The sequence below is a fragment of the Acomys minous genome (genome assembly GCF_964271855.1).
Source record: "Acomys minous genome assembly, chromosome: 2".
NCBI classification, from domain to species: domain Eukaryota; kingdom Metazoa; phylum Chordata; class Mammalia; order Rodentia; family Muridae; genus Acomys; species Acomys minous.
In genome coordinates, this window is record NC_140484.1 from 31,532,583 (window position 1) to 31,553,856 (window position 21,274).

A 21,274-nucleotide genomic window follows, 5' to 3' on the forward strand; every position below is an offset into this window, starting at 1 on the left:
GAAGGACATTATTACACTAATGCACATGTAATTTGAGATACTTTATAGTAATAAGATTAGTGTCCAAGCAGGGTTATGTATGCTGACAGGTACCCTTTCCATGTTAACGAAAAGCTCAGTCTCAGGGATTGGCATTTATAGTGTTTTCCTTGCTGTTTCATGAACTCATCAGCCCCGTACTTGTTCTGCAGCCATGCCTTGAGCCACTGCTACCATTCCAACCCACACTGATGGACTGGAGGTCACAAGTGTCTCTCTGGAGGCTTGGTCTTCCTTCTGAGTTGAGGCTATACTTGCTTCACTTTCAAGACTGTTTCTAGCAGGAATCTGGCCATCTTCTTGTGTGATAGCCCAGTTCAGTCTAAGTGAGTCTGGCTGCTTGTGTCTGTCTTCTCTGTCTCTTATCTATCACCTATCTATTTATATATCCTCTATGTATCATCCATCCATCTGTCATTCATCCATCTATCATCTATCCATCTATATCTATCTGTCTGTCTGTCTGTCTATCTATCTATCTTATCTATCATCTGTCAGCTTTGGCAGAGGTAAGTCTAACCTTAGTGTTCTGTGAATGCCTCATCGTATCCTAAGAAATGACAGGCTTTGTGCCACTGGATGCTTCCCTCTGAAAGTATAGGAGTAGTCATCACTTCTACATTGCAGAAGTTATCAGATGGCAGAATGTAACTGGTCACCGTTAAAGGGGACAGGCTATCATCAGCCTGCATAGGAATCTGTTCCCCAGGCTGGTTCATACATAATAAACTTTTTTTTTATCTTTCTTTTTCTCCCCTTCTTTTTAACTAGTTGCCTTACTGTGTAACTGTGGATGGCTTGGAACTCACTGTTAGACCAGGCTGGCTCTGAACTTACAGCAATCCCCCTGCCTCTGCCTCACCAGTTGTGATATTCTCTGTGCATATCATCATGCCTGGCTTCACATCAAGCATTTCTAAGAACTGAATAATGCTGTGTGTGAAACGCACCGAGCCACTGGCCAGTGCCAGAGGAGGCGTGGCCTCGGGCCCGCTGTGCTTGGGGTTCTATCTGTACGAACAGTTAAGAGTGGGTAGTCGGCCGTGTTTCCTTTTTAAAATTTTACAAATGTCACCACTGTGCACGTTTTACACACGTCTGTCTTGCTGTCTGTGAAGCCAGCGTGCTCACGCGGAACATTGACAAAGGAAAGCACTTCATTGCCTCCAACTGAGACTCCGCCTTACAGAGATTGATCTCTGGACTTAATGGCATTAAGCGTTCTTAGGAGGCGGTAAGTGCTCAACATCTGTTTGTGCTAATTATTGCTGTACTCAGAGACTAGGAGATCTATATTACAGCATGAACAAAAGCATAGGGAACAGGTGCCACAAAAATTACCTGCCGTCCTCAGGTTTTTTTTTTTTTTTTAAGAAATGTAAGGAGAAAGCCTAAAGAAATTAAAATTTTAATCAGCATCATTTAGTAAGATAAAAGAAAACTAAAATAGAATTCTTTTAAGTTTTATATCCCAATACGTTGCCTCGTGGCTCATGGTGTATTTTTGCTGTAGGAACTCCACGGTGGTGCTCTAAAGATACACAACCTGGAACCAGAAGCGCATCACTTAGGTAGCAGTAGCCCCAGACTCACAGTGTCAAAATGGTGTTGTGATGGTTACTAGGGTTTGAAATTAAAAAAAAAAAAAATAGTGCTTTGGTTGTTTTTTTGTTTTGTTTTGTTTTGAAGACAGTGCGTCATGCAGAAAGACTGTGGAACTAAATCTAAAGCCCCATCCTGGCTCTCTCTCTGCTGGGTACTGTGTTTAGGGAAGTCAGCTTTCCTTTTGTAGCCAGCTGGTAGGAAGAACCCTGATCCCACTGTGAGAATGAAATGCTTAAGAGACTCCATTGTGAGAACGTAATATCCCACTCTCCACTTTACTGTGGAGAGTGTTCTGTCCATTGTCTAAATCTGTCCCAAGAAGAGACTTGATACCCTATGATCATATAGAGGGGGAGGTAATCCCCCTCAGGAACTGTCATAGGGGAGGGGAATAAGGGGAAAATGGGAGGGAGGGAAGAATGGGAGGATACAAGGGATGGGATAACCATTGAGATGTAACAAGAATAAATTAATAATAATAAAAAAATGGATAAAGGAAAAAAAAAAAAGAGACTCCATTGTGCTCACTAGCCACCTGCAAGCTCTCGGTGGCTCTTCTTCCTGCCTTTCCTGCCTTTTCTTCCCTTCCTCTCTCCCTCCTTCCCTTCCTTCTTTCCTTTCTCCCTCCCTCTCTTCCTCCCACCATCCACCCCTCCTTCCCTCACTCCTTCTCAGCATCCCTGTTTCTTCTCCCCATTCATCCCTCTCTCCCCTTTTTGCTTAAAAGCTTAGAGCAGTTGATAAGCCACGCTGGCCTCTGCCAGACAGCAGCATCCTTCTGTCCTCTCTCTGTATCCTAGACAGTGCCACAAAGACTTCAGGGATAGTTTCTTCCAAGAAGCCAAGCCAAGATTCGACCTTGGAGCTTGCAGATCCTAAGCCCTATTTTCAGATCTCTGCATTAGCCTTTTGTCCCATTGCCACAAAGAGTGTAAATCTAGTTAGATTGGCTTTCCAGAGTTCCGACACCATGGCTGCTTGAAAAATGAACTTAATGAACAGTGGACCCATGAGGTGAAACAGGTGCAGAAAAGAGGAAATTGTCTTGGTGACCCCAGCCAGTACAGTTTGACACAGCCATTGCTTTGGCGCTGCTGAGGTATAGCTTTGGTCTCTCCCGATGTCACTTTGTAAATAGTCTCTTCCAGGCTCTGTCATTTACCTCAAAATACAGTCCACAGCATCTGTAAAACTATTTTAGCTATTTCATTATCTAAAATTTAGTTTTTATAATTCATATTTTTCTAACCCTACTGGGATGGTGTTTTCTTTGTAGCTACTATAGAGTGGGTAATTTGTTACGCCGGAAATCAGCAAACACTCCACAGATGATATCTGGCCTGCCTCCTGTTTTTGCACGGCCAAGAACTAATGGTGGCTTTAAGAATTTTAAAGGTAAACTTAAACAAAAGGAAGTTGTTAGGCTGTGGCTGAGAACAGCTGCTTACAGTATGGCATTGGCTTTCAGTCTACAAAACCTAACACATTTTATCTCTGGTCCTCTCCAAGAAAGGTTTTCTGACCTCAGCTTCAGACTTACATCTGCCACACTTGTCAGTGACAAATGAAAACAAGGAAGCCATAAAATGAATTAACTAAAATAAATTAATTAAAGAGGAGAACGTATTGTAAGAAGAGTTAAGAGTGCATAATGTGCAGGGATTTGCCTGGGCTTATAATCTTTTAGATTTAGCAGACACTTCAGAAGCCACCCAGCCCATGGTTTTGCAGGGAGATGTATGAAGCCCATCAGTGGGGGCGGATGGTAGCAAAACCATCTCCCTTGAAGGGATCCAGGCCAAGTTTACCCCCCCCCCTTATTTTCCTTGGGTGTTCTATGGAAATACAAGATTAGAGGCCCTCAAACAGAGTATCCATGAAGTCATCAGCTAGCAGGATCTGCAGAGGCAGCCTGGAGTGGGATGCCCTGACAGACATGGGTCTCATCCAGGAGGAAGGGGCCAGAGAGAGAAGGGCCCGGTGGTGGGCCGAGTGAGCCAGAGGCTGGCAGCGAGATCCAGCAGTCGCCTTGGTTTTACTCGGTCCACATTTATTCTTCCTAGAAGGGGCAGTGTTCCAGACCTTGGAAGCACCACAGACTTCTTCTTAGATGTACATAACAACCCCCAGGGATAAAGCAAGACATTGAAACAACAAACTCGGGAGGACTCACTTGGTCCTATTTTAACAGGAAAGATACCTGCTCCCTCAGACTTGGAAGTCAATATAACTGAAAACCGAAGCCTCAGTTCCCATACAGAGAAGAAAAATACTTAAGTCAAAATTCACTCCCAAATGTTGTGTGTGAATGTAAATTCATGATTAAAAAACAAAAGTGTGCTTAGAAGTAAACTAGAAGGCAAAGAAAGGCTGCGAGAACAAGATTCGAAAAGGGAGAAAGGGCCACAGCAAAACCAACTGCACTGTCTGTGCAGCCTTGCTCTAGGCTAGTGATTATTGAAGAGCGGGTCCTCGACCCACCACAGCACCTGCAGACGACTGACGTCACTAACTTTTATATATCTAGGAAAGAGATTTTTCTCAAGGAGTCCATAAGATCAGCATTTCATTTGGCTCAAAGAATGTGTCCGTCAAAACCAAATTGGCTGGCCTTGCTACAGATCTGTTTCCAGGCATCGCCGACTACAAGTGCTTTCAGAGCCCATGGGGCACTAGTGCGGGTGAAAGTGTAGACCCTGCCTTTGCTGGGATAGCCGTGGAATGCATACAGCGGGTCAGGAGACCCGATACATTTTACTAAAATCACTATTCATAAATGATAATGAAGTTGGACTTCACTACGAAGGAGGGGATGCAGAGAACCTTTCAGTTACCACAAGGAGCCGTTAGCCATGCCAGCTTCATTTTTTCTTCTTTCTGCTTTTTCCACTCTGACCTGAAAGGGGGTGAAAATTTATCGTACAGGCCGAGAGGAAATGTGAAAATCCAGAGAGAAGCCTGTGTGGTTTGCCCGGTCACATTATGACTGATTTTCTGTGTAATTTAGGGTGCATAAGTAGCAGAGGGGTGATGCCTGAGAGAAGAGAAACACAGTCTGAGAATTGAGGTTTGGTGTGTCATGCACTGTCTGGAAGGATCTAAGAAGGCTGCATGAAACGTTGGCCCCCAGCGAAGTGCCAGGATGGTGCCATCCGAATTGCAGCAGGATGTCTTTGTTCTGAGCTACAGATGCTTTCAGGAGCTTTTACACCTGCATTTCAGAGTGTTTGATGGTGACCTTTGGCATTCATGTGGGTTGTATATTCCAGAAAGGCATGTAAGCATGTAGACTCCCCAAAACATGGATAACTTCTTCTCTGGTAGTAAATCTAGCTGCATGAGCTAGAAATGTAACTGGGCTGCCTACACCGAGGCTTGGAGATCTTGGGAGAATATCTGTTTGTAAGAGAAACTGAAGATTCATCTAACTGTCCAGACATCAGTAAATTCTTATTTTACCTTATTTATGTCTGTTCCCCAGTGGACAGCAGCTCCCTTAAGCAGAGAGCTAATAGGTACATTCTTCAGAGCTGCGCCCTCACTTACCTTAATCCGGCAGCCCCCCTCCCCCCAACACATCTGTTTATCCATTACCAGGTAGCTTTCCTGTCAGGTGACACGTGCATGTTTTCTTTGTCTTAGAGCATTGGAGACAGTTGCCATTGTTTGCCGTCAATTAGCTGAGGGTGGTGTGTCAGGGATGCACGGGCGGTGTCATCTTAGTGTGACAGCCACCCGATGCGGCTGAGAAGGGATTGTTTCATTATGCTCCTATCAGGGCTGCTGGATAATGATACTGCATGCCTCAAAGTTGGGGGGGGGGTTAGGGTTTGTATGTGGTGAGACAGGCAGAGAGAAGAGACTTTCAGTGATTGGCAATATTAAAATTATTCATGCCGCAGGGAGAAGGGAAAGATTAGAGGGGTGAACGTGCAAACCCTTAAGAAGTGGCTCTCTCCTAGTACAGGTGGAATGTGGCTGCAGAATGGCCCGCCCCTCCTGATGGAGCTAAGGAAACAGCAAACAGCCCCCTCTCCTCAGCAGCAAGGATTAGCATAAACTGGGGTCTCTCCCATTCTCCAATTAACTTTAGAATCAAATGCAGCCTTCCTAGCAAATTACCCTGGCAGGCATTTTCCTCCCTAGAAAACTCTTTCTGGTGTGTGAATTTAGGTCAGGAGGGCGTTTTCCATTGGATGACAGTGCAATTAAATTGCTTTGAGGTGTTCTGTGAGGAACAGCAGATGGTACTGGACTTAAATTTTCACTCTTGGGGACCAGGTTTCTGGACACCCCCAATACTGGCCAGTTTCCTCAGAACGTCTAAAGGGAAGCCTTTCTTTAAATTCTGAAAGTTAACTAAGGCTGAATCTTTATGCTCTTGGAGAGGAGAAACAAACAAAAAGAAGCACTGAAAAATGTGAAAATACTTCAAGATAAACTAAGCTTCAAGAGGGACAATTGTGTTGACATTTTAGTAACAGCCCATTTTCGCTCCTTAACGAAGTGCCGTCATGCATGAAAATGACTTGTTATCGTCTAAACTGAAATGTATTATGGGTTGTATCGCCAAGGTGTGCATTACTCCTTCAAAGGAAAGCACAGCATTTTAACCCTATGAGGATTCGTTCTGGGCCCCCCAAACACTTTGTAGCACACGCATAAAAATACTGAACAGTAAAAAGCTTGATTGACTGTGACGCATAAACTCCTCCATTGCGAAGGACTCCAGTGCACAGTTTATAGGCAGTTTTTTTTCACCTGGGATTTAGATAGGAGAGCTTCCTTAGATATTCACCCCTTCAGAGCATGCACGTCTTTGTGGTTCCCCAATCTTAGTAAGATTGCATTAATTGCAGTAATATCGTCAGATGATGAGAGCATTTTGTGAGGGTGTAACCATAATTGAGCCTTTGTGCTTATGGCTTCTTAATTTTTTAACATCTTATTTTCTGTGTACTAGTGTTGTGACTACATGTCTGTCTGAGTGTGTTCCGTGTGTGCAATGCCCACAGAGGCAAGAAGAGATGTTGAGCTCCTGGACACTTGTGAGTTCCCATGTGGGTGCGAGGAAGCAAACCTGGGCCTTCCTCAAGAGCAGCAAATAATGTTACTGCTGAGTCACCTCTCCAGACCCTATTTGGGTTCTTAATATATTATATATTTATATTTCTCCATGCAGCTCCATGAAGTATTATCCCTTTTAAGATGAAGAAACACCTGGCACTCACTAGAGCTAAGCTTCAAATCCTGCTCCATGTGTCTCCCGTTGTGTGTTCTTTCCGGATCATGTCTGTCCCGAGTGCTTGATTTCTGATGAGGCCAAAGGAGCCAAAATTCCCATTGCAGTTAAATGTCTTATTGAACTCCTCTCAGGTCTAAATTTCTCCTCTTGAGAGCAAGACAGAGCCGAGATTAAGCTCCTCTTTCATATGGACTCTACTTCTTGTTAATGTCTACTTGAGAGCCAGTGTACCTTGGTCTCATCGATTAGTTTGCTCCTCTGTGCCTTGACCCTTGAGATGCTGCCCAAGAGATAAATAAATGGTCAGCCTGGACTTCTTCCCTTGTTATGGCCACAGAACAATTAATGTCGATTCTCAGGAGCCCAATACTGCTGGCTCTGACAGTAATTACAAGTGAGAGGCGCCATCTTAGGACATGGTTGAGTCCCTTCCTGGTGAGGACATCCAGAACATTGCTAGGCCTTTTCAGTAGCCATGACTGCCCCAAGCACAGGCTTGTAGGGAAGCCCAGTGGTCTCCACATGCACAGTAAGTCTCCTCTTGGAACATTATTGACAGCCCAGGGCAACTGGTTGCTGCTGTAAAGGGTTCCTATGGCTGACTGCTCACGAATCACCGCACAGGCTTCACTTCTTTCCTTACCTATGGATGAATATGCCTCTGACATGGATGTGAAATCTTCATTTGGGGAAAAAAAAACAGATTTCTCACCAGCTGTTTGTGTTCCAAACTGAACAGTTCAGTTAATTCCTTGCCTGAACCAAATTTCAGAGCTCGAAAATGCCCCTCATTCGCGCTGAGAATGGGAAAAAGCAGAGAGCATGTTTTAGACATTGTCAGTGAGCATGTTGCAGCCGAAACCTGTGTGTCTCTACTCTAAGAGGCCTTCTCAAATGCACTGCTAGATACAGTTGGCCCTTGTTTTGAATCCATCTGACACTTGAGAGGCAATGTGGGGTGGTGGTTAGGGGCACGTGGCCTGACATCTTACTTCCTGGTTTGGATTATTTCACTTTCACTATTTATTCAGCAAGTGACCACAGCCATGCCTCTGAACAAGAAAGCGGACTGGGGCTCAAGCCTAATCAATGAATGGCAAATGTTTGTTAAGTCCTTGGCACGTGGCAAGTGTTCATGGAAGCAGATGGAATGGAGGCGAGGCCTAGTCCAGCTCCTGTTACTTCACGGGTGTCCTTGGACCACTCTGACAGTAGTCATAAGAAATTCAGAATCTCAACATGCCTCAGCCCAAGACCTAGTGAGTCAGTGTGTCTTACTTCCATAGTTCTTTAGGTGATGAGAGTGTCAAAGAGCAGAGACATAGCTTCCCATCAGTTTTGACCAGCACAACATACTAGCTATTCTTTGACATACTGTGCATTGAACCTAGTTTTGCTGACTCAGCTATATCCAGAACGTCTTCTTTTGGCTTTTATTTGAGACAGTCTCACTAAATTACCCAGGCAAGCCAAGAACTTGAGATCTTTTGCCTCATTCTCCCTACTAGCTGGAATTACAGGCTTGCTCCATCAGGCCTGTCTTTGTTAGCTACCTTTTTCTGCCTCGGACCTGTCAGGAAAGTTTTGGTGCCCACCCTCTGAGTGATGGAATCAGTCACCAAGTGATATGGGTGGTGGCCTTCACAGACATGGGCATGGCCCAAGGCAGGTAGTCTTTTATTTGGAGTCTCTAAAGTACTCCTTGCAGCCTCTGTTCATGTGGCGAATACTTCATCGGTGAGTAGGTAAAGTATCCCCAAAGGTATCCTGTTGGAAGTGATAGATTAATAGTTACTATTTGGAAATAAAAATGCTGCTTGACCTTGATTAACTGAAACAGGTGAAGGTGGTAGCCTAGATTTCCCCAGTCCCAAGGGCCTGTGAGATGGCATCTGAGAGCCACATGGATCACAGAGCTACCTTTACCTATTACTGTTGGAGACAGGGTTGAGGTCTGCCATAAGCCAGGCCCCATGAGAAAAGAGTCCACAGCAGTAGGGGGAAAGGCCTTCTGGCTCTGGGCAGCACGCAGAGTTCATACATTCATTGCTTGACCAGGCTTTATTTCCTCGGGGAGCTTACCACCTCTTAATCACAAAAGCAATAAGGGTTTCCAGTCTGTTCTTTCAGTGTGCCTAATCAGTTGTTCCAGCTGCCAGTCATCAGCCCTGGCTGGAAGTTCACAGAAAATCCCCCTTCGTTCTCTGGAGACAGCACTGACCCCCAAGGTGACGCGGACAATGAAAGCTGCCTCCAGGGGCAGTCTGTGTCTGGTTGATCTGCTCAGGACAGTTTTGTTAATATTGTTCTGCATTCTGGAAGGCTCCATTCTTCTTTAGGCTTTGATCAATAGGCCACATTGTACACTCCATTGGTTGAGCTGTGCAAATCATTTTGAGTAAGTATGGAAATAATTTTTTTTCCTTTTGTGAATAATCTTGCAGTTCTACTCTACCGTGGAGATTTTCTCCCTAAGATTGGAAATCCCTTGGCAAAGCCTGTACATTTGTCAGTTAGCATATGCTGAAGCAGCCAGGTCTGTGAGAAGCCGGCAGGTATTCAAACATTAATAAAGAATAGCACCTGCCTTGTGCAAAGAAGGTGCTGGAATATTCTTTTCAAGTGAATAAAGAAATAATATTTGTAGACTACACTACTTAAAGGTCTAGTCTAGATGTATGGCTTGATCAGCTTAGACATTCGTGAAAGTCACTGTAGATAGCAAACATGGCTTTCTGGGCCACTATGGCAGCTTCTTTGAGAAAGGCCAAGGAGAGTCCTACTGTAGCCAAAGCTAACTGACTCCAGATACTTGCCCTTTGGATGTATATTAGAAAGCCATACTTCTGTCTTTATTGCTTGTCCTCAATTTTATTTTATTATTTTGGTCACAGGTACTATCTATAACTAGCAATTATACTCTCTGTACGGGCATGGTGGCACATGCCTTTAATTCCAGCACTCGGGAGACAGAGGCAGGCGGATTGCTGTGAGTTCAAGGCTAGCCTGGTCTACAAAGCTAGTCTAGGACAGCCAAGGCTACACAGAAAAACTCTGTCTCGAAAAACCAAAAAAAAAAAAAAAAAAAGCAATTATATTCTGGATCCTGGAGGCAGACTATTCTGTATAGACATTGATTAATAAGTTTCTTTCAACTAAGTCATAATCTCTCTATAATTCTCTTAAAATCTTTGTAATTCTCCTCCCGTTTCCTACAACACAGAAGCAACTGATTGGCAGTCTTTTGCAATAAAGTGATCAGTTATGCCCTATATAAGGAACTGCTCAGATACCTTGAAATTCAGACTTTAATTGAAGCCTAAAGCACTCCCTTTCTCATGGGGTTGCTGGTAGAGGACCTTTTCCCACTTCGGTGTCAGGAATAAACTGTCGCTCCATACAGGGTAAACTTGGATAGAGATATGTGGTTGACCCCAAAGTGCTTGGGTGACCCAATCCTTGGCCTTCAGCTGCATACCAGTTACCTCAGATAGCTTACATCACAGGTCCTCTCTACCACCTACTCCTTTTGGCCATTGTAGTGTTCCTTCATATAGCTTGGAAAACCTGCACCACATACCCCTGCCTTTCTGCTCCAGGACTCCTGGATGCCCTGAGGTTGAGCCTCTGGGGCATGTGGCTGCTTACAAATCTGAGAGAATTAACACCTCCCTGGGGCAACCTTTGATCAGAAGGGAGTATAAATTGTTGGATAGAACCCTACCTCCATATTAGAGCCCTGAGTAAGATTTTATTGGCCTTTAGATTGTTTGTCTTTATTCCTTCAAAAAAGCAAGCATGAATCGATGCAATTGGTGACAGCAGATACTAAACATGTCTTGTTTTATAGTTTATTCCAAAACCAAGTTTTGTATCTGTCACATAGTAGCCACTCCAGAAACATTTTGATCAGCTCCTTGGGGGAATATGAAGAGAGGCCATGGCTGTAGCTCTGTGGTAGCTCATGTTCCTAATATTCATCGTGTTCTGAGTTCAGTCTCCAGTGGGCGGGGGGGGGGGGAGGGGAAGGGGGTAAAGGGGGGAGAGGGAGAGGAAGGTGAAAATGCTAAAATAAGTATGCCAAGGTAGAGCACATAGCAAAAGTACCAAAGTATGAACCATTCTAATGAATTTGTGATGTGGTCACATTCTTGTTTGGGTAGAGCTGAAAATTAGTGTTAGAGTTTTGTTAGAGACACTGTTAAGATTCTACATTTGTCAATCTTGGTATTTTGATAGAATTAGAAGGCAATGTTTCTCTGTCTTAAAGCTGAAACCCCCTCAAGGGCAGGAATACACAAATGGTAGAGTAGTTAATGTAATAGCTGACTCATCATTTAAAGTAATGTTGGGCGGATGGACAGATGGTGGATGAATGAATGATAAGTAGTTGATTGTGACTTGGCCCGGAGAGAGTCCCTCAGCAACTCCTCACTTTCAGGGACAGGCTATAAATGACACCAACTTGTCCGATTTATTTAATTGTAGCTAATGTCAAACCCAACTAAAGCGAAGACCTTTGGGAAACATCGTATCTTCTGCTAAGCCATATAGTAAGGCTTAGCACAGGCAACCATGTTTCCCTATTGCCACGGGGTTGTAAACAGCAAGAGCAGAGCTTCCCCTGTGATAAGCATAAACAACAAAACACCTCTGGAGTAAATAAGTGATGGGTGCATTCAGCAACCATTACAAAGGAAATGAGGCAGCATTGTTTTAAGGTAGCTGTGCTTTCATGCGCTCTCTCTGACCTATTATTCCTTAAGCTCCATGCTGACGAACACAAACGTTGCAACTATCGCTACAGTCAGTCCAAGGGGCCCTCTCCCTTGGGCCACATTATTATTTGGAATACAAGCCAAATGGCGGTTCCCCGAGCCAGCAGGGCACAAGTGAGGGCAGTGATTCATAAGGTGACTCCAGCGAGTTTGCGGATGTGCAGGCTTTCATGGAGACTGACGTGCAGAAGAGAAGCTCGGGGTTGACTTTTTGAACTGGCAAGCACCCTGGCCTCACCACCACTTCGGGGCTCAGAGGGCTGTGGAAGGGTAAAGGCTTCTGAGGATACGCAGGGACCTGACAGAATGCTGAGTTACCAGAAATAAACTCTTCAAGTCAGATCACAGCCATGTCAGTAGCTTTTTGAGCAGGAAGAGGGTGATCCTGCTCTCCGCATGCTCCCCTAAATCCTTGAACTCTCTTGCCATTGGACCAGTCTTTTGGGGGCTGGGTCATCTGGGGTCTTTATTCTCTACCCTGGAGAGGTTGGATGAAAGTGATATTGGTCTAAAAATACAGCTCCCTGAACTTTTAAACCTTCAAATCTTTTTGATAACATGACTTTCTTAATCCTGAACTTGATTTCTTTAATTAAAAAAAAAGAATCCGTTTGTTCTGTGATATTAGTAAAGTTCAAAGGGAGCAGAGACAGGCATAGAGCAGAGCTGTGTGCAAAGAAGGAAGTGAGGAAGAGTCGGTAATGATGCCCATTGCAGCCTAATGAGGTGTCTGCCGAGAAGGCCCCCCACTCGGAGGACCACTGTGAAAGTGGCAAGCCCTGGTTATCAGGTGACATTGTACCAGTTAGCTGATGTAAATGGACACATAGGCAACTTTGAGGTCAGAGGTGAGGCTGCCCCAAGAACAAGGGTCTGATTCGCTATCAGTGTGTGATTAGCAGTGATGGTGACAGACCCAGGGCTGTGGGCAAGGACCACCTTTGCCTATTTTATCATCTTGGATAAGGACTTCTTTGAAATGAGAATTAGAATCAAGGAAAAACCTGGCGTCTGGTAGACATTTAGTTAAGAGAGAATAGGGCCTGATGTTAGGACTGCAGTCAGGTAAGTTCTATTATCTTTATGCTGACGTGTGGCAGCGGCAGAGAGAGAGCAACGAGAAGAGGTAGGCCTGTGTGATGCCCTTTGCAGTCAGCTTACTGGATGTGCCATTATACAACTGTTGTCTCTGATGACTGAAAAGCACGGTCAGAGAACCCTTTGCAAGGAAGCAAACAGCCCAAGATGAATTGTCACGACCAGAGAGGGAACGTGCTGGGCATGCAGCACTTCAGAGGCAGAGGTGAGCCTGGAGCGTGCTCAGGCAGAGCTTCTGCGATGGTGACGAAGGCACAACAACCAGGGGACTGTTCTACCATAGAAACAAAATCTGTGTATCCAGGAAGGGGAGAACTGTTCCCTAAAAGGCACTCAGAGAAAAACAAACAAGCCCCTGAAATATGCTTGCTGTCAGGCTCGGTGTTTAAACGGTGGGCCTCCTTCAGGGGATACCTTCTCATGCCACTTCTGTCTTCATTTCAGCTCCCATTTTCGCCAGCAGTCATTCAACCCGAAATGGAACAGCTGCCGGGGCCGTGCCACCCCCACATCCTGTCAGTCACCCTTCTCCGGGACATAATGTACAGGGGAGCCCCCACAACCCCTCCTCCCAGTTACCTCCACTCACAGCTGTGGACGCGGGCACTGAGAGGTAAGACCATCTGTCTCTCTCTCTCATAATAGGTGTCGCCGCCAAATCTCCCTCTACAGAGAAGAGCTCTGACAGTTGCTGAGTTTTATTAATAATCCGTTGTTGGGTTGAGTTCCCCAGGGCTGACATTTTAAAAGTAACATACACAAAGCCTGTGGACCAAATACCTCATTATCTGTTACAGTCTTTTTATATATATATATATATAACAAATGAAATGATACTGGCAGCCGACGACGCGGGTGTCAGTAGCTGGAAGATGCATCGCAGTGACCCATCTTTGCCACTTTTCCTTACCTTGTTTTGGGACTCAGTTTCTAGTGAGGGAGTTGAGGGGCTCTCTGGGTATGAATGATACCATAGCCACACGGATGGCAATACAACTTTGTGCTAAGCAGCCTTCCATTATTGACAAAATGACTGGAAAAAAAAAATACAGAGGTTGGTATCGGCCCATTGTTTCTGAGATGTCATTCCATGGTCCCTGGCGGTGGGAGTAAGTGGCAGAAGGGACCCGTTCACCTGTTGGTGGCTAGGGAGCAAAGAGAGAGGCAGGAAAGGACACTGTCAATTGCCCCTTCGAGGGCATGTTGCTAGCGACCTTACTTGGGCCCCCCTTCCTCAGTGCCCCACACAGGACAGGGACAATTGTTCAAGGTGCAAACTGCAGCACCTTGGGAGATTAGAAAGTGACAAAGAATGTTCCGTGACTGATTTACAGAGTGACTGTTCACTCAGTACTTTTTGTTGGTATCACCCTCATAAAGGAATTTCTGTGGGGAAAAAAAAAATCCCTAAATAACTGTATGTTCCATGTTATTTGTACTTCTGAATTCTCCAGTGGCTTTAGAGGTTCAGGGCTGAGGTTGGGTTCTTATCCCTCTGCTCCCCACATGCATTTGTTTCTGGGAGCCACAAACTCAAATGCTTTCTCAGCCAGCGAAAAGCATGGTGGGATAGGCATCAAGAGAAAAGGACGTTTTCTCCACAGACAGTAAGGGCACCTACAAGACGGGGAGGAGGAGAGGGCGCACCATGAGTCCGAAGGTCTTGGCCACTCAGGATAGCCGCATGCCGGATGCACGTGGAGGACGACTGGGTGGTAGTGGGCTGGCTTCTGTGCAGTCATGTGTTTTAAACTGAGGAGTTGCCCTTATCCTTCTGGAATTAAATAACCATTGTTCAGAGAAACACGTATTCAGATTGGCATAGTGGAAGGGCTCTGCATAAGGGAGGCATTTGCAGGTGGAGTGAGAGAGAGGGGAAGACACAAAGTGAAGCTATTTCAAGGTTTCTTGTGAACATCATGATGCCTTGAAGTAAGACAGAAGTAAGGAGAATTCACTCAAGAGATTTATTAGGAGGCAGAATTGCTTAAGAATAGAGAAAAGGAGCCAAACAAACACCCAAGTTATCTCTTGAAAACTCAGTCTCTAGCAAAATCTGAGAAGTGAAAAAGAGAAGGAATAAAAAACTGAACTGTGGAGCTTGGGTTCTATAGGATAGTAAAAGATCCACAGGATGCATGTGATAATTAGAAATGTAAATCAGAGCTGGGTGCAGTGGCACACACTTGTAATTCCAACACTCAGGGAGGCAGAGGCAGGCAGATCTCTATGAGTTCAAGGCCAGCCTGGTCTACAAAGTGAGTTCAGGACAACCAAGGCTACACAGAGAAACCCTGTCTCAAAAAAACAATAAATAAACAAATAGACAAGAAAATAAAAAGAAATGTGAGTCAGAAAGTAAGAAATCTTTTAAGTCCTGTGTCCATGGTAATGTGTATAGCCTCCCTTTGAATGACCTGTCAGCAAAGCTGTGTCCGTGGTTAAAACCCATTGTCTCCTGTCACTGGAGACAGGAAATCTATCCTTTCGGTTACCTGACGCATTCCAGAAAGCTGAGGTGAGCTTATCTCCTTTAGCATTTTTACAGTTTCCAAGTGGACTAAAAATGGTGTTCCCTGTAGCACGTGGTAGCTCACCCATGGCTTCTTAGACAAACACGTGGTCACCTGGTGTGACTGAGGGATTCAGGTTGGAACCTAGAGAAGACTCAGTGGTCACAGTGATCAATGATGTAACCATGGAGGGAGCCAGAAAGAGGGGGCGTGATGATGTGGTAGCTATGTGAATGAAAGACACAGACATTGGCATTTTTGTGGGTTCATATTGCTGCTTGCCCTTGCCACAGGGTGTGTACCCTGACCCTACACCTGGCCGGGTAGGCAAATGTGGATTATCTCTTCCAGTCAGTCAGGTTAGAGAAGAGGATGCCATGAAGAAACTCTGAGTTATTCACCATGTTTGCTCTAGGGAGCGGGATGAAAACACAGAGAGGAAACGGGTTTACCTTCCGCTCCCGGTTTATGCGTCTTTGCTCTGTTTGCCTGGGAAATCCCCCAGGAAAAACTCCAGCAGTTTTCTTAACGGAAGCAGGTCGATCACACTTTGCCATTTTAGTGGGACTCTGGCCTCTTTTCCTGCTCTGCAGGCATTGATTCATCATTTACTTAGCTTTTGCTCGTTAATAAAATCGGCTGAGTCACTGTCAGGAGTTAGAAAAGGCCCGCCACAGCTGGCCATCTGAACGTCAAGTCCTTTGATCCTGGCCATCATAAAATGCATGTTAAGTTTTCTCAACTTGATGAGAGTCTGTTTTTATTTTTAAATACTGACTGAATGACACATCGTTTCAGGGATTTGAGCCACAGCCCGTCCTCTGATGTTGATTTGAACTTCTTATGGGAAGTAGTGCTTTACTGTGTCATGTTGCATGAGCCACAGGTACTTTATGTCTGTGACAGTGACTTCCCTTGAGAGGAACTTGGTGTTTTGAGATGAGCTGGGTGTCTTTGGACATGTTAATTCATTGGGCTTTATAGTATGTCGGTTACATTAACAAATTAAAAAAAATATTTATGGCAGCCATTCTGAAATGGAGACATCTTTGTAGCCCCACTGACAAGTCAGCCGGGTTTGTGTCACTCATCTTTGCAAGACAGTGTCAGCCGCCTCTCTTTCTTCTGAAGGCCACAAGCATGGGACACTCTGTAGTGCCAGTGACAGAGATGGGAGCTGTGGACTCCCCACAGTGGAAGGCTTATAAAAGCTTTCCTGGGATCCACTTCTGAGACATAGAAGTTTCAAAGAGAAGACAGAACTGGGTCTCTTTAATACAACGTACAGTCTGGCACAGGAATTAAGACCAGAAAAAAAAAATAGTAGGAATTGTTGTTTGGGGAAAAGTAGTCAAACCGTCTTTACCAAATAGAGACTGCCCGTTTCTCGAGCCCCTGCTAAGTACTAGAAAGCCAGGGCTAGTATGTCTCTGACCAGCCGAAGCAAGTGCTTAGAGGGGCCACGTTCTAACTCATCATTGGAAACTTGGTACCATCTGCTTAGATGCTGGAGGTCAGAGTTCCCAGTTTTCATCACAGTTGGTAAAGCTCTCCATTCTGGGCAAGTCAGCCCGTTCACTACTTATCACTTGCTTCGCCTGTTGCTGTGCCTTAACTCAGCCTTTCCAGCTAACATATGCAGCCTTCAGTGCTCAGCTCAGCGCATCCCAGGAAGCCTCCTCATCTGTCTCTCCAGTCAGAGGCACATCCCCCGTGTGGAACCCCTGGCTTCTTAGGCTCTGTTCCGTAGAGCTACCTTCCAGCTTGAGCGAAGTTTGACTTGGGAGGGCAGAAGCCTGGTTTCTTCCTAAGCTTCAGAGCACTTTGCTCTGAGTTATACAACGGTATGCTCTGAGGAAGCTTTAGTAGGAGAGAAAGAACATGGAAGGCAATGTCCAGGAAACAGGAAGTCAGTGCCTACCCAGTGCCCCATGACAGGTTCCCATCGTATTCTCTTTGATTTGTCTTATTTTGTCGGGACAGTGGTATTGATTTTTTTTATTTTTATTTATTTATTTTTTTTTGTGCTTCTGCCTATACCTCCTGCACACTTGAATGCAATGCCTAGGTGCTTGTCTACCACACATTTAGCCACACACACATTGTTAAAAGGTGCGGTGCTTTCTTATGGCCATCACCACTGCAAGCCTGGTACTCCTATCTTGTCTGCATATGTAGAATCAGACTACCTCGCTACTAGGCCTGTTGCTCTCCTAGTCTTGCTCCTGAGCGTACGGAAATCTTGGTGTCTTCATCTACACAGCTTTTTCATAGCCTCACACACAATCTTTTCCCCCTCTCTTTTTAATCTCCTAGTGTATGCTCAGAAGCCATAAAAATATAACAAGATATTAAAGCTTATCAGGATCTGCCCTAGTCCTGGGGGCTCTTTGGGTCTTTGACTGGGCTGGTATTTATGAAACATGAGATACAGTGGGCAGTGAAAACACCATGGGAAACATGATAAACCAAAGTGCTCAGTCTAATGGGGACAGCCAAGCTGATAAGCCACAATAACTTAGAAGACTATAGAAAGGCTTATACAGTGGCATAGGAGGCACAGAGCAAAAGCATCTGTTCTTGGAAGGATGCAATGTCTCCCCTGAAAGTGATGCTCTATAGGCAATACGGATGTGTGCAGATGTCGAGAGGGAAGCTAGCAAGCATGAATGTGGCCAAGCATGTAACCAAGAGTGACCCTATATTGGCCACATTTAGGAGTTTAAGGTTCTCTTGAGAACAACAAATTATTGTTTGGCCAGTACGAAACCACAGTGACTATAGCATTCATCCTAAATGTGCCCGAAATGTGCCCGATGTTCACCCCCAGAGGATTCAGAATGTCTCCCGAAAAAAATGACAAGGAACAGGTCATTGTGGTCCTCTGTTAGACAAAGGCTGTCTTTTGTAACTCTTAGACTTAAGACAACACTGTGGGGTTGAAGTGAATTTACTTTCTAATACAACTTGAAAGGATTATTTTGTTTTGTGTTTTGTTTTGTTTTGTTTGCCATTGCAAACATGTATGCTACATAGCTGTAGCTTTTCAGATCGTTGAAGAGTCCCTGAGTATCAAAAAAAGTTGAAAATTATTTATCTATTAGAGAGAGAGAGTAACAAAGGTCTAGAAGCCAGAGGCACTTATTGGCCTCGCTTGTCTTTTATATTAGAGGAGGGTTGACTTCTGCCAAGCTTTCTCCACAGGGCTGTGTGCATCCTCACATAGCTGCAATTTACTCAGGGCACATCCCCGGCTGACCCCTGACATGTATGGCAGATGCTTTGTCATGTACACAGGGACATCCCTAACCCAGAGGGCAACAAATAAACACAGGCAACAACTCCAGTCCATCAATCTTGGTTCTCACGATCATGTGACACGAAGTGAGCACCATAGCAGCAGTCTCTACCGTTGGATGATGAAGATGCCAGCGTCAGAGAGATGTGTGAGAAGTCGGGATGTTATCCTCACATAGCAACCCTGAGGATGTCTGTTGCCTTCTAGAAAGACGGCATCCATGGGCATTTGAGATTAGGAGGAGGAGTCTAAAATCTCCTACCTATCTCAATATGCACATATGTGTGCATGCACACACACACTCATATGCGCACACATGCACACACTTTGATTGCTGCATGTCATAAAAAAATGAATGGATGGATTAAGCAAAACCTATTGCTAGACTGCATTTGTAATCTTCCCTGACCTACCTCTGATTTAAATGTCCACCAGTCTCCCAGGCTTTAGTATGTATGGTTTTTGATAATGGAAGCAGGAATTAATTCTGTCCCTATTTCTAACCTACTGTTAAAGACACGAAAAGCCCAGGACACAGCTCTGATATTGTCCTCTGTCCTTGTACATCTAATTAGCTCGTGGATCTGTCTGTGGATTTCCAGCTCAATCAACACGATTCTTCCACTCCATTTGGGCCCCGTCTGACCGGCCATCTCAAGTGTGGCAGCTTTCTACCTGTTCTCATGTGACTGATTCTGCCTGTCTAACAGTCTCCCACCCTCACCCATTTCTTCAGCCTTGGCTCTGTGCCTCACACTTTCAAATGTCAATAAATCATTTGTTCCTCTCTCTGCTCTCCTCCATCGTACCAAGATGTCGTGGCCCTTTGTGGTCTGGCTCTGGCTGCATTCCCCTTCTGTTGCTTCTAGGGAGCTCTGTGGGATTTCATAGAGAGAGGGGAGGTGAGGAAAGGAGCTCCACTGTGACGATGCCTTTGCTGTTTGTGGACAAGTTAACAGTAGCCCGAGTGCGTGGTTACTGTCTGTCCTTGAATTCCCTTCCCCTTTGGGTCACTTTGGTGCCCACTGGGGCCCTTGCTGTGAGGCTCCATGTGTACTCATGTATTTTCCATGTATTTTTAAAACATTTTTTGAAACATACTTTTATTTATTATTTTAGCTTAAGCATAACCCCACATCAAAATCAACCATTAAGATGTCCATAAAAGTTACTAAGTTTTTTTTTTAATGCCAAGGAAGTCACTTGGACTCTAGAAGCCAAGTCAGCCATCTTTATTTTGTTCCCACATTCCAAACAAATCCACCTCCTGTTAAGGCCCAAATGATGTTTTCTTAGTCCCTTTGGGTTTTCTGTCAGGAAAGTGAGTCATGACTGTAAGAGAGATTGCTTGAAGTAAACTAGAATTCCTTTCTGGCCACCCCTACTCAAGCACACAAAGCAACAGAAGTACAGGACTGTTGCTAGGCTGTGGTATCACTGACACTTGCCAGTGTGTTCTCTTTGCCAACCAATAATTCCGAGCAGAATCACATGATAGCAAGTTCCTCTTCTCTGACTTGGAACAGGCCACTCTGGAGAGAGCCTCCACTTCCTGTCTTAGCAGTGTGACCCAGATTCACAAGACCATTTTTTTTTTTCTTCATAAGGGCATTGACTGCTTCCATCTTTTTGCAAGTGAGGGATTGTCTGTTGGTCAGGAAGGAGACTATCAAGGTGAGCATACACTAAGAGGCAGTGGTTTATGGATGAGGTTTTTGGGGGTGTTTGTTTTTTCTAAGAAATGCCTTGGGTTGCTTTTCTGTGTAATTGCAAGGAAGAAGAAAAGCCCCCACATGGTAGTCAACACCAGAGCAAATGGTTAGGAACATTCTCTTAGACGTATATTCTCTTCTGGAACAGATGCTTCCTTTAGAAATGGAAACAAGTGTAACATCCAAAGAGATGTTTATCAGTTGAGGAAAAGGCTCATCCAACAGGGCCCGGGAGTTGACACCAAGTAGGGAGCTGAGTCTATGGGAGAATGGGGTGTTCCACCAAGACGCTCTTTGGTAACAATGACTAATGCTAAGTCCTTGCACTTTGGACTTGTCTTTGCTGAGTGAGGGTGCTCCAGATGCAAGGCGACAGTCAATGGCCAAGGAGTTACTCTCTTTCCACCCAGGAGAAGCATGAACTCTTTTCTGATTGGTTGTGGCCTTTGAAAACACTGATTCCTTCCATTGACTTGTCTAGTCATCTACTGAGTCTTACATTCAAGGGAAGGTAGCGAAGATTCCTGCATACTTACCTGATGTTTCAAAGATGGAAAAAAAAAAACCCCACGTCGAAACAGCATATGTCAGTGACTAAACAAACTACCTCTCAGATAGTTTGCTAAAATTCACAGGTTATACGTAGTCTCATTTGGCACCGGCTTCTGAATGTACCTAACCATGTAAGGCACAAGTCACACTTGATCCTCAAAGGTGCATAGATGTTAAAGAAACTGTTTGCATTTTGAAGCCATGAGGGAAAGTTTAGGATAGTCCATGTAGGATATACTTGTGCCCCTTTCTCATGTTTAGGCAAAAATAACATTTTTTTCTTGTCTAGCATTCTCATTATTGTGTCTTCTGGTGTTACTCTCTGATGATGCGTTCTGTCAGAAAGCACATTGAACATGGCTGCCACACTGAGCAAGAGAGAGACACCTTGCTGGAGGGCACTGAGTTAACCCACTTGGTTAAGCCCGCTCACA

At 44.8% G+C, this 21,274-nt stretch overlaps 1 protein-coding gene across 3 annotated transcripts in view; it reads left to right on the forward strand.

Annotated features, from left to right (window-relative positions):
- GLIS3 (GLIS family zinc finger 3) overlaps positions 1 to 21,274 on the forward strand; it is a 425,955-nt gene that overhangs the window by 376,651 nt on the left and 28,030 nt on the right. For all 3 annotated transcript variants that reach the window (XM_084769854.1, XM_084769855.1, XM_084769856.1), the window contains one exon: positions 13,210 to 13,378. In XM_084769854.1, coding sequence (XP_084625980.1) covers positions 13,210 to 13,378 — 169 coding nt within the window. The remainder of the gene's footprint in view (positions 1 to 13,209; positions 13,379 to 21,274) is intronic.